Below are 14,083 nucleotides of genomic sequence, written 5' to 3'. Positions count from 1 at the left end.
ACTGTTAAGCACTCCCTAACAATCTAAACAACAAGAAAAGCAACTTCTCATAAGCATTTGCTTCCCCAAAAGATATTCTAGTTATTCTAAAATGTCCCATTAATAACAAACAGTTTATAACTCAGTCATACTAGTTAGTCCTTTTCATTATGGAGAATATTTTACTACTATGTCCTATTTTCTTGTTTGTGTTTTAAAAGAATTAACTCTGAAGAAGCACCAGACATGTTATAAAAACATCTTTGATATCTTCAGTATATTAACCTCTCTTCAATGCCTTATCAACCATGATTACCCCACTATTCTCTCAATTTACTTGAACAACAAATCATTTTGTGTGAGACACTTTACTGTAAAACTAGGAAATTAACCAAAGTGCTTTTAATTTACTTGACTGATAAAATCCAGATGTAACAAATAGATCAGCATTGCCCAAATATTATTAAAACTACATATTTTATTCTGATGTTATGTGAAATAAAAGGTGCTGCTTTAATCTTAGAGGAAGGTTAGGCAATGTACATGGTTTTGTTACTTTCTTATGGTGCTATTTTTTAAGTGTCTTCATCTTCACTAGGATGGCTTCCTCCTCTCCATGCACCCAAATAAGGCAAGCTATTGATATTCCAATATCTTTCAAAATTTACACAGAATTAAGGATAAAGACAACTTTTTTCTTTATAAAATAAATTTTTGTTACTCTGTGAATTAAATTTTGAGAATAGCGAGATATGAATATTTTCACACATTGTTTAGGTGGCTGGTATTGAATCCTGTATTACTATGATATACTTTCCAAAGTAACTAATCTCACAGGAAGATTTCAGGATTTATTCACAGATGCAACCCTAAAAAATTGGAGTTTATTCCAATGAAGCCGTACCAACTCATTAAATTTTCTGAACTGTAAACAAGTAACACTAACTGCAGATTACAGGGATTACTTACTTAAAGAACCACAGTTTTGTTCATCACTGTTGTCATGGCAATCATCAACACCATCACACTGATAGTATTGAGGTACACATCTTCCATTACCACAGGAAAATGAGTAAGAGCCACACTGCAAAGTGGGTGGCTCATTGGATGGATCTTCAACACATGTCAGTTGATTTGGAGCCAGCTTCATACCATAAGGACACCCACAAACTCTCTGAAAGTTTGGTACTGGGAAGCAGAAATGGCTGCAGTCTCCATTGGGATTTGTTCCTCTATTACAGTAGTTAGAGCCTTAAAAAGTGATAGAGAAGATCAGCGTACACACTACAGATAACATCTTGGAAACTATTAAAAGTGCATAATAACTGTAAAAAGAGTGCGGTAGCAAGTCCTGATTTTGCATACACTGCAAAACAAGGTCAAGTTCATCAAAAGCTATAGTAGCAGTAACATAAAAAAAAGTGTTGCATTCCATATACTCTTCCTTGACACAAACGTTCATGGAAGCTGAAAACATACTACTAAATTTCATCCAATTTCCTGATAATTTTCAGCAACTGTCTGGAAATAAGTACGCTACCACAAATGAGAACCTCTGTCGAACCAAGAGTGCGAGATCAGATGCAGTTGTTGGATACCAAGTAGTCAGTGAGCCTTAGGTTTAATCATATGTTTGATGAGTTCATTGGCTGTTTGACAAAATTAACTACAATACCAAGTCCTTGGCTTAGATCATAGAGTCACATAGAATTTAGGAAATAAGAAAAATAGTGATTTTTCAAGTAACACAGTAGTTACTTGAAGAATTGTAATTTGATTAATAAACATTTACCCAATTCCTCAAAATCAATAATTTAGTTTAACTAAAGCTTTTACCAGAAAAGGAGTAATATGAAGTTGTAGTTGGTGACACAATTACACAAAACACAATGGAATCATAATTTCATTTTGCTTGGTTGTTAAGTACAATTAGAGAAGGGGTAGAGTGAAATTGCATCGAGTCACAAGCCAGTGAAATATACAATGTGGGATTGCAAGTGCCTGTGCTGCCTTCCGTGTATGTCAGTTATGATTCAGTGAAGTCATTTATTTCCAGAATTGAAACTGGAAATCTGCTGTCCTGACATTTTTGTCTCTTATTCCCATTTCACATCTTCCCTCTGTACAAGAAAGGGGCTCACCTATTTGGGAATGAGCATCGTATGCTTTAACATGCATAATGTTACTAATCCCTCTCCTGATAATAGTCATTTCTCCTCCATCAGACTTCCTCACTCGAACTATTCCACCAAGTCTCCAATCAGTGAAATAGGCATAACCTGTTTTGAAAAATATTTAACACATTATATGGAAATATGACATAAAAGAACAAGCATCATAAAAAAACCCTACAAGACTTTTCATGAAAAGTTAACCATTTTCCATAATTTTTTCATGAAAAAGACAAAAGTATCTTCACCACTTATAATGCTGTCAAAGTGAGCCTTCAGTCACAGGCAGACATAACTTAGGAAAGTCTTCTCAAATTTTGCTAAAATTGACATGTAACAAACCCAACTAGAATTTCAAATTCCAAGGCAATTTTAAGTCATTCATTAAGACTACTTCACAGAAAATTTTAGAGTATTTTTGAAGATATTTTTATACATGATCAAAAAGGGTCATATACTGACATCTTTCTTCAGACACAACATAAATTCAATAATAAACTTCATATATAGTAATTCAAAATCCTGAAATGTTCACCATCCCTGGAAGTGATTCACTTTGTCAGTTCAGCATGAATAGCTCACCTTGGAAGCTATAATTAGTACAGCATCTCTGACTTTTTGCACTACATGAATTACCCAACCTCTCTAAAATTATTTACAAACAAATATACATAAAACCAGTTCTAGAAAGAAGCAAAAAGTACTAAATACATATTTTTAGTAGAAATTTTCAAGAGTCTTTTTTTTGGAAAACCAGTATTACAATATCTCTGTCATTTTATCTCACCAACTCACAGGATCACCATATGAAAAGAAAAATCTGTGATAATAATAGACAATATTTTTCAGTGCCAGACTTACCTCCAAAAATAGTAAGGCCAAATGGGTGAGTCATCTGAGTAATATGTTCAAGAGTCCGTCTGTCCAACCCATCAAAGGTGCTGTGCTCAATTTTATCAAAAAAAGCATCCACCCAGTACAACCTCAGAGAACTAGAAATAATGAAAGTGTATTATCTTTTTAAGTGACATTATGTCCATTAGGAAACACTAGCATTTTATTAAATAATAATCTTTAACCTAAAAGAAGCTATTGGGGTGTGTGGGGAGGGATTCTGAGAAAACATTACATTTTAAGGCTTTTCAACCAATTGAAAGATAAAAATTGAAAGATAAAAAAGAGTGCCAGTAAATGCAATCTCTGACATAATTCCTATATTTTTGGTATCTAACAGTTTAAAGGAAGAAACATGCTTGCTCAAAAAAAGCTTCTCTGTCTTCTGTGTTGCCCTTACCTCCAGTCAATGGCAAGGCCATTTGGCCAGCCTAGTGTTGTATTTACAATCGGCAAGGCATGGGATCCATCACTCCAGGCCCTCATGATTTTTGCTGGACGGAACCAATCTGTCCAGAATATATACCTGAAAGGACAAATGTCAGAAGACACATAAGCTAAATTATATAACGTGATTAAACAGAGCAAACATTTGAAACAGCATTAACATTTTTCTTGTATCATCTTTCAAATGAATTTAAAAAATACCATTTCATGTTGTCTCTCTCCTCAGCTGGCAGTGATAATTAATATTTATCCTATATACTACTACCACAATCTTTGGAAGTATTTTGGCCCTTTAGATATAAAATATCCATAACTTGGTTAAAATTGTTAGGGTTCTCATGTGATTACTGACAGAAATAGAATCAATCAAAAATGTATCTTCCAGCATGAATACTAAAAAGAATCTTCTCCTGTTCATTTGACTTATACTTACAGTCAAAGAGTTGAAGTTAATGTTAAATAATTTTATAAAGCAGAAAACAAAAAAAAAATGCTGGGATATCCAAGGATATCCAGGTTCAACATTATTCTTATGAGATTACTTTCAAAATAGTGTATTTCATTACTCATGAAAAATCAATATCCAAGAATCAAGAAATTCAGCAGTACAGCATTACAAAGCCAAACTATGCTGTGAAAGAAGCACTGTCTTGGCATTGGCAAAGAGCACAGAGTGTGGAATTTGAAAGGAAGCATTTCCATCAAAGAAAAGGAGGGCTTTATTTTGTGTACAGAGTCACATATTGTAAGGTCTGTATCGAAAACAGACAATAGTGTCCAATATGGTTCAAATAAAGAAATTCAGAGAGATAAAACCACAGAACCAATGCTAGCAGTCTGGGAATTGAAAGTATATTTAAAGCAATTTGGCAAACTTTGTCTTCCAACAATGAGAAATAGCTTTCTTAGTGATACAAAGAAACCACATTCTTTTGCCTTTTTATCAATGAACAAGAGTAAAAAGGAAAAACCATGGTGCTTTTAAAGAGAGTTCTTTTGAGTCTTCTGTCTTTTGAAATCTCTATCACCATGCCTTTTCCTCTGGATGCTGAATCCTAGGGTGGAATAAAACAAACATAATAAAGACAAGACAACTGAAAAAAGATGGTATTTCGAAAAGAACAAAAATTCAGAATCAGATGTAAGTCTAATCTCACCAGTTCTGTTTAAACCATAAACTTGTACATATAGTTTAAAATGAGAACCTAACCTTACCCAATAACAGGATGAACCACTATTGAGCGAGGATTATTTAAATTCTGAACAATAGCTCTCCTGGATTTATCTGCCAGCCTCATCACACTAATGCTCCTGTATCGAGGATCTGTCCAGTAGAGGTTCTTTGAGATCCAGTCAAAAGCCAAATCTTCAACACTTTCCACTCTATTAGCAGTCAAGATTTCTCTTCCTAGAATTTATGACACATATAATGATTGCAAATGTTTAGGAACAGGGGAAATAACATGGGTGCAGTATTCTATTGACAAAACTTGTGGTTCCCCCTGGATAAAATGCTATCTCTGTGCTACTTAATATAAAGACCAATAATCAAGGGGAGGGAGGAGTGACCTTTGTTGTAGACAAAGAAGGTGTATGTCCAGGAGCACAGCTGCAAAAGAGGGGAAATAAAGACTAGCCAAAGGTCAGAGAAAAATCTGTCGCTAAGTTTACACTGAGAGTTTTACAAATGAAGGTCAATAAGGTCAGCGCAATAACAACATCTTGCACAACAGACAGACTTTACCTACTCTTTGAATAGTAATGGTCAGCTGCAGTCTACAATTAACCTGACCCAAGGCAGCAAGCAAACACAGAAGACTATGTGCTGACCTTTGATCATCATTATAAATTGGAGATAAACATTCTTTACGCTAATAAATAGGATTTCCAAAAATCTCACAAAGTTAGTCTTCTTTTTCTGTATTACATAGGCAAACATCCTGCTCTCCAGATAGGGAAATTAAAATAGAAACACAGTTTCATACTGCTGAAAGGCATACTTGTCTGTGTAAACAGACTGGTGTGGGCAAATACTAGTTGTGAGAACTACTACAAATAGTTCCTTCCCATATACATTCAGCAAGTTTGTAAAACAAGAGAATTCAACAAGCTTAAAGTGCTTTGTATAAACATTTTTGAGAAACATTTTCCAGGTTACTGGGGTTACATTGAGATTTATCTGTATATCTCACAATGTGACTTTTCATGATTTTTTATAGAAAAATATATATTACAATCTCCTTACCATAATTACTCTACAATTCCCAAGCATGATTCTCACCTGAACCATCAGTCTTCTGTTTATAGATCATGTCTTTACTTGTGTCTGAAAAAAAAATTGTGTCATCCTGAGCACAGAAGTCAATTCCAACAAAGTATGAAGGGCTCCCTGTTACAGGTATGATCACATCTTCCTGGGTGGAGAGATTGAATGGGATTCCCCGCACTGCCATCTGGGATGAAAACAGCAGAAACTGCCGCACAGCTGTGAAAGGAAAAATCAGACACAGACTTGACTTATTCACAAGGGGAGATACCTAAGCATTAAGAAAAGCTTTGTTTTATTTTGACAACACTAATAGCCTGGAAGTAGAAAAAAAGAAGAATTAAAAAATAGGCATTTAAATACTGACAAGACTTGAAAACTGAAGAAGAAAAACAAAACACAATCCAGAATATTAGGTGATGTGGTCAAGTATTCCTCTTTCATCATTTCCGTGGTCCTAATACACTTCTAAAGTAAACATTATACCTACGGAGGCAGAAATCATCTTCTCTACTCTTCTCTTTATAATCACCTATAAAAAAATAACTCACAGGCTTGGTAGAATCACCATAAAACTAGACAATACCTGGCATAGCCAGATAAATGAATGGCCAAATACTAAAATTATAGACATAATATATTACATACTCTGTCAGTAGACAGTCACAGTAAATGTGATAATTCTGTGCTCAAGTAGGAAGCAGAAGATTGCTGATGGAAACATACAGCTCCAAACCTGAATCTCTTATTCTTGCCATGTGTTCAAAGGGAGAAGACCAACCTAATCTGCACACTACTGCACAAGAAAGCAGGCTTATATGTTCAAAATAATGTAATACCCACATATTAGCAATCATTCATGCTTGATATCAGGATTAAGAGCTCAGTCATACAGCTGTCTACACATATTCCATATTTCACTCAAAATCCTCATTAAAGGAAGTGAGTTTAAGTTGTGCCTTGAATTGAACATCAGCAGAAATGACTGCATGTAAAGCTGTCAAAAAGAGTTGTGATGAAAAGACAAAGTCCTCAGTATATGGAAGCTACTGATGTGAGGAAAAACGTTCTAGAAACAGTTCTAGAGCCAATGGAGTAGCATTATTTCAAACAATTGTAAGGCATTTTCTTACCAACACAATGTCGTCCATCCACATGTAGGTCAAAGCCCAGGATACACCTACAGCGATAACCTAGGCCATCATTATCTGTTTTGTGGCTGAGAACACAGACCTGTTCACATCCCCCATTATTACTTCCACAAGGATTTCTTGCTGGAAAATAATACAGATAGAATTATAGCTTCCTCTATTAACCGAATGGCATCATTATCTTGATTTTTCAGCATTTTCTTCAACATTCACAATAAATCATGTGGGTTATGTGAATTACATCACATGGAAAACATACACCACCAGTTCTACAGTGGAATGCACCAAAATCACATCAGAGGTAACCATCAATAAGGAATTCAGCTCATACAGACACTCAGCACAGAGCAATAAGGCCATAATTTGGGCTTTAGTCTTCTGCACATTGGTCTACTTCAGAGTTATAGCTCACAGAATATATTTCTGGTAGCTTTTTCGCTGTATTCATTGCAGTGTTGAGGAAAAAAGTTCTAAACACCAATACTACTCAAATCCACAGGTCTGACCCCACCAAGTATCGGATTATTTATAAAGCTCCCCCTATTCTTGAATGTTGCATGTGACAGCTCATTAGCTACAGGAGTTGGATGAAACAACCGTGTGATAAAAATCAGCCCAGTTTTACAATACAAATTTATGTATCATAATTATAGTTCCTTGCAGCAAAATAAAAGTAACATAATTTTTACCAATTTTTTGTAATATACTTCCTAAATCTCCCCTCATAATCCACTTATGATCTCACCAAATGGCTGCCTGGCAGCGTGGTAAACTGTCACTCCATAAGGTCTCAGTGAAGACTGGTAGATCACTTGAGGGTTAGACTCTGAAAATTTGTTAGCTTTCACCACTGCCATTTTGGTCCAATCAGTGAAATAAACATTGTGTTCAAATAAAGTGATTCCATATGGATGAGGAATCAGTGAGCCTCCATGAGCTACTGTTCTCCTGTTATGAAGATAATTTAAAATTATTTACCAAATATTAATTAAACAATAACATTATTTACAGAAGAAAGGATATAGTATTTTTAATTCATTTACTGGTTTTTGTTTCAACAGAGAAGCTACTAAAGTACAAATGAAAAAGATCAAATGAACTGAAGAGATAAAGCTAAACATACACAGTTCAACCTAAAGGACACAGCAGTGAAAACAGAGCAACGGTGTTAGCAAATTCAAGAAAACACAGTGAGTAAAGATAAGACACCAGCATTAATTTTATAATTTAGAAAGTAAAAAAATGCATTGAACAATAGACCCATCAAAAGAGCAGAAGACTGTTTTTGAAGGCAATATGCTATGAAGGTATACTAAAGGGGACATTTTTTCCTTGTGTTTGAGTAACTGATACTAATCAGAGATACAGAGATAAGCAGGCTTCTAAACAACACTATGCTGTAAGACACAGTCCCATAAAAAATCAAGGACTTCCTTCTTGCAGGCTGTGATTTAGTCTCCCCAGCATCGTAACAGGGTGAAGGATGACTTAATTATTAACAGTAAAGATTTATGAAATGCAAGAAAAGCATTTAATACCTATCACACAAATTAGTTCTTTGAAGTGGAATATTTCATATAAATTAATTCATTAAAAAATGCAAAGAAATTATGATGGAAAATTATGACTATAATTCAAAAATAATAAAAAATAAAATGCTCTAAAATGTCTATTGTACGGGTGGACTATAAAATATACATTATAAGATAAGGAGAAGAAACATTCAAGGTCAAAAAAGAGCAAAGAATGATGAATTAAAGACTGTCTAGAAGTAACATGAAACCATAGAGACAAAGGTGCATCACATGCATGATGCTGTAATTTCCATCCCTTGCGTATATCGTTTTGTTAGAGAAATCTTTGTTTGAGCTAGATACAAAATAATCAGTATATCTGTAGCCCCTAAAGAATATTTCACCTACCTTTGAAGTCCATCATAAGTTACAGTCTCAATGTAATCAAACCGGCTGTCAACCCAGTAAAGTCTCTTTGACACAATATCCAGCGTTATTCCAGCAGGCCAGCCTAATTTTGTTTTTATCAAATCCTGACGATTTGTGCCATCCATGAAAGCCCTTTCCACTTTAGGATCACCAGACAGACTGTCCCAGTCTGAGAAAAACAAATAACTATAAAGAGATAAAAAAGAAAAAAGGTTACATTTCCTTGAGATTTTACAAGAAACCCTAGCGTTTCACATGGAATTTAAAACCAGCACCCTTTCAGAACAGATTTCTCAGCTGGCATACTATAAAAACATACTTTATACTTTCTACACAAAAAGTAATTTTCATTTTCTTTTATATAATAAATCCCAAAAGACCTCATGAATACTAGTTTTACTTATTAAATCACAGTCTTAAGTTTACTGCCAGAAATAAACCAGTGACAAATAGTTGCATCATGAAAGCAGCAGCCATGACTACAAGTTGCATGAAATTCCTCTTCCCATTCTCTGAAGATCCAGGTTTTCATTGCTCACATATACTTCTGAAGTATATGGGTTAGAAGACACAAAAATTAAGATGCAGAACAGGTTAAGAGAGCATGCTAATGTTCAAAATATTTTATATCTGATTTTAAAATGATTGCTCTTCGTGTTTCCCAGTTGTCTTCCTTTTACGTGGGGATAAGGGAATTTCTGACATCTTTTACCATTATCTGATAAGTTTTACTTACCCAACAGTTGGATCAAGTGCTATTCCTCTAGGATTTCCAAGATTTTCAGCAATAAGAGTCACACGGTTTGTTCCATCCAAGTTAACCATATCTATTCTGTTCACACTGGTCTCAACCACATATAGTTTATTGTTAACCCAATCCACTGCTAGATTTTCAGGTGTGTCAACTGAAATATTCAAAACTTCTTGGAAATCAGAGCCATCAATATTAATAGAAAAAACCTGAAAACAATACAGATATTGTCAGTCCCCACATGATGTTTTGCTAATCACAAGTCACATGGTATTTGTCTTTTATCATCATACTGATCACCAATCCACAACTGACCACCAATATACAAGCAAGTTACCCTCTAAGGTATTCCTTAGGTTAGAATTTTTTGCAAAAATCTGGAAACCAAAACAAAAATTGCAGGAGGCTTGCCTTCAACTAGCATTTCTACAAAATGGACAAGGTAACAGACTAAAACAGCCTTGTCTTTAGCAAGTGTTTAAAAACAATAGAGGAAAGTGCATTTGTTTTTCTGGAATCTAGCAAAACCCAATATTTTTATTAATTGAAAACAAACTATCATGCTTTTGAAGAGCTCTCAACAGTGAGAAAAAACAATGAGCCAAAAAACAGTGAGCCAAAAACAAGAGGGGGAGCTCTTACTACTGCTACAACTGAGGGAAAATAGCAAAATGAAGAAAGTAAGGGAAAGCTGTCTATCCTCACAGAAAGGACGTCTCAGCTTGTGGTCTCCTTTATCTAAAGCTAATTTTAACACCATCCTGCTCAAGAAGAATAATGCTTTTTTTACAAGCAAGTTCAGAGCTACACAAAGTAAACAGTCCAAACACAATAATTTTACATTTACAGTAATTGTGTGATTGTAACACTGGGGAATATGAAAAGGTAGAATTTTTCTTTCTCTTTGGAACAACAGCATGAGATTTGGAATGCATTTAAATGAAAACACCAAGATTACCAAGTAAACATATGCAAGAAAGATAAGAACTGGAAGAGTTCTATCATTTGAAATATTCTTCAGTTCCAAGTAACAATGATCAAGATAAGCACTTAACCGTCTACTCTGTTCTTTGGAAGCCCTGTTGATGAAAGAGCTTATGGGCATTAGGTTATCTGGCAGTACACTGAATGAGATAAAGTTGACACAAAACACAAACCACAATTATCTGGTTTAGTTTTCATATTAATCTTAAGAAAGACAAAAAATGCCCTAGTAACATCATTATTTTAAGACATCAGGTGGAAATATTCATAATTTAAGAAAATTCTTAATGTAAATGTTTTCATCTGGATATTCTAGCTAGGACTTAATTAGATTAATTAGTCTTAATTAATTAATTAGGATTAAACTATATTGGGCAGGTAAAAAGGCAGTCCTGACCACCTGGAGTGTGCAGCAAAAAAAACCCATATTATTTTTTTATTTATACCTATTACAAAGAATAAATCTCCTGTCTCATGAAAGTGCAGATTTGACCCTGACTACATTCAGCCATTTACAAAGCTACTGCAGCAACAGGAACCTACTACAGGCACAATAAAAATGCCAGAATTGTGGACAAGTCAAAAATTGTGCATACAAATCTTGTCCTGCTTTACAGCCACACAGTGAATGCTCTTTCCACAGAACCAGCATGGAACTGTGGCGAGAACTATAGTTTTTATTACATGTCTTATGTGTACATTCAGAATTATGACAGTGACACCAAATTGATCCATCAGTGGCATTAGCAGGAGCCAGGTCACAGATTCTCCTTCATTCTGCATGACGATAAACATGTGGACAAAGATTATGAAGTATCAGCATCTGACCTAAGACTTTCTTTGATTTCCCTAAGTTACACATAGAAAAAACAAGGGTGCCATCCAACTTCCACTAGAGTCTCCAGACTGTTTTTTTAAATTACTTTGCTGTAATGTATCTTGAAGCAAAAATAATTACTCTTAAAAAAAAAAAAGTAACACAATATTGGCTCATTACACAAAATACTGTCAATATTTGTTATTCAAGCTCAATTACAGTACCATTTGAAGTATATAAAGAAATCTGATTTTTATCATCTTGGAAGGCACACAGCTTTTACATTTTAAATTATCATGTTTCAACAATTACCAAGAAAAATTTGTTCTGTTTTGAAAGAATGTCTACTATTTCTCTTAATTAGTTTTTTGGACTCAGTCTCAAGTAAAATTAAAAGTTGCTCAAGACATTCCCATATAATAGGATTCTTTGTTTAATATGTCACATGTAATAGTATAGTTGAAAAAATACAGTCATTAACATAAAACATTTCAAGGAGCTTTTTTGTTAGAAAACGAAATTACAGCCAGCTTTGGCTCTCAAAAATGAGGGCTATCAACACATTCTGCCTCTTGCAGTTCTCTACTTCCAGGTACACAGAAATACATTCTTCTTGAAATTTTTACCAACCTTATCTTGCACTGTGTCCGTCCAAAAGATCCTGTGCAGGTAAAAGTGGAAGTCCACGCCAACTGCAATCCCACGATTCTGTGACTGCACCAAAGTACGAAAATTTCTTCCATAAAGGTCTCCAATCAGTAAATCACGGCCATTGGAAAAAATAATCGATGCAACACCAGCTGAAAGCAGGAGTGACAGAGATATGATTACTCTGCAGGCAAGATATTTTGCCAAGGGGCATTGCAATACATGCATACTGGTTCATACACACTGGACACAAAGTTTTAAAAACATGCTCAGACTACAGCCTATATAAATGTTTCTATGTGAGTACTAACTTGCTGTGATTTGCCTTTGGTTTCTACACCTGGAGCAAATCAAGCAGGTACAGCTGTTTAAAGCCCTACCAGGTAGAACTTTTATAAAACATCTGTGCAGACACCAAAAGACTATTTCTATTAAAGCTAAAATGAACCCAGTGAAACTGACTTTTAGCAGGTACTAAATTCTCCCATTTATATGAGGAAATACTTAGAAAATTGTGCGCTGAAGACTGGTCTGGAGATGTGGCTGAAGAAAGAAGGAAGGAACTGAGCAGTTCTTGCTTTTCTAAGAAACAAGACTGCTAATCAGCTATGCCAAGCAGGAACTTCCATTCCCACTGATTCTCTGCAGGCAGGAACACCTGCCTTACACAAAAGCTCGTTAGGACATTACATCTCCACAAAGCAGGCTTTCCTGGGGCCTGCTTTCAGCACTGAACAGGAGGTCAGGAGCAGCAGCCTACAGCTGATGAGGAACTACACTCTGAGAGATAAGTATTCTTCAGAGTTCAGACTCCAGGACATTCAAACTTAAGAGCGTGGCTTCTCTCACAGGAAAGTGTTTGATCTCCCCATTGAGCAAAACCATCTTCTGGCACAGTTCTAGAAAAAAGAATTTCCTGATTTCTTGACAACCCTATGTTCTATAGAGAGCATGACAAAACTGCCTGCCACAGAAACAAGATTTTTTTTTTTTTTTTTTGTTTTTTTTTTTTTGTTTTTTTGTTCAGGAGTGCTCTGGCAATAACCTCCCAATTCTGCAGAAGTTAGGAGTGCTGAAAATGCAAAGGAGCCTAAAAGACATTTGTTGATTAGAAGAGAAACAGCCCTGATGAAACAATCAACACCAACCTACACATGCCAGCAGATACAGAGTTCTGACATTTGCTGATATTCTGAAAGCTGTCCTGACTGTAAATCCTTAAGAGCAGAGTTAAAATCAAAGAGAGCTGTGTGGCACAGACATGAAAATTACCCCATTTTACCTAGCTCTATCTATTTGCTCAGCAAGACACTTGAAGTGCACTAACCTGAAGTGTTGGCCCGACAATGCCGGTGATGCTCTAGGAAATAACCTTCCACACAGTGGCACTGGTGATGTCCCACACGATCTTCACACAGCTGGTCACAGACACCCCACATTTGACAGTCATCAAAATCTGTCAAGTGAATAAGGCATATTTATAAAAAATGCTTTGTGTAAAATTCATGTCATAATTAGGAACCTGCAAGTTAGTCCTCTCTGCTTACTTTATATATGTTTGCAAAACTATAGCATGAAGAAAGAGGGTTTGCATGTTTTTCCACAATGTTTCAGTTTCATATTTCTGGATAACAAAAAACCTGTATTTCCTGCCTGAGGACCTACCTGCACTTCTTCTCCCCACTGAAAAATACTAACCAACCAACAAAAAAAATCTAAATCACACCTGCCAGGAGAAAAGGAAAAATCATTTGAAGAGATGTCATTGTCTACTTTCCACAATACAGAATATGTCTATGAAGTATTTTTCCTGCAAAAGATCTCTACACTTGGCACACACAAAGACTTGGCTGGATTTAAGGACACTCTGAAGGTGAGCCCCACCTTTATTTTAGTGCATTGCTTAAGCCTTTAAGTCGTACTTGAAGGAAGTGTTTATTAGCTCAGATTTAGTACCATGCTAACAGGCATCTGATGTACAATTAAAACCTGTCTGTGCACCAGAACCAGCAAGAAAAAGTTCCTTTTAGCA

At 35.3% G+C, this 14,083-nt stretch overlaps 1 protein-coding gene across 3 annotated transcripts in view; it reads right to left on the bottom strand.

The window, feature by feature from the left end:
• Positions 1-14,083, bottom strand: part of LRP2 (LDL receptor related protein 2) — a 115,068-nt gene that overhangs the window by 67,960 nt on the left and 33,025 nt on the right. For 2 of the 3 annotated variants that reach the window (XM_086896715.1, XM_086896716.1), the window contains exons 10-21: positions 13,379-13,507; positions 12,034-12,203; positions 9,588-9,811; positions 8,831-9,037; positions 7,654-7,856; positions 6,891-7,031; positions 5,773-5,976; positions 4,707-4,899; positions 3,445-3,570; positions 3,012-3,142; positions 2,121-2,258; positions 949-1,230 (exon numbers count right to left, since the gene is read on the bottom strand). In XM_086896715.1, the coding sequence (XP_086752841.1) occupies positions 949-1,230; positions 2,121-2,258; positions 3,012-3,142; positions 3,445-3,570; positions 4,707-4,899; positions 5,773-5,976; positions 6,891-7,031; positions 7,654-7,856; positions 8,831-9,037; positions 9,588-9,811; positions 12,034-12,203; positions 13,379-13,507 (2,148 nt within the window). Of the gene's footprint in view, positions 1-948; positions 1,231-2,120; positions 2,259-3,011; positions 3,143-3,444; positions 3,571-4,706; positions 4,900-5,772; positions 5,977-6,890; positions 7,032-7,653; positions 7,857-8,830; positions 9,038-9,587; positions 9,812-12,033; positions 12,204-12,513; positions 12,696-13,378; positions 13,508-14,083 lie in introns of those variants that run through there. The other variant, XM_086896718.1, reaches the window with a different exon arrangement.

The sequence above is a fragment of the Cyanistes caeruleus genome, chromosome 7 (genome assembly GCF_971803275.1).
Source record: "Cyanistes caeruleus chromosome 7, bCyaCae1.hap1.1, whole genome shotgun sequence".
NCBI lineage: Eukaryota > Metazoa > Chordata > Aves > Passeriformes > Paridae > Cyanistes > Cyanistes caeruleus.
This window is presented reverse-complemented; position numbering and strand designations above follow the sequence as displayed.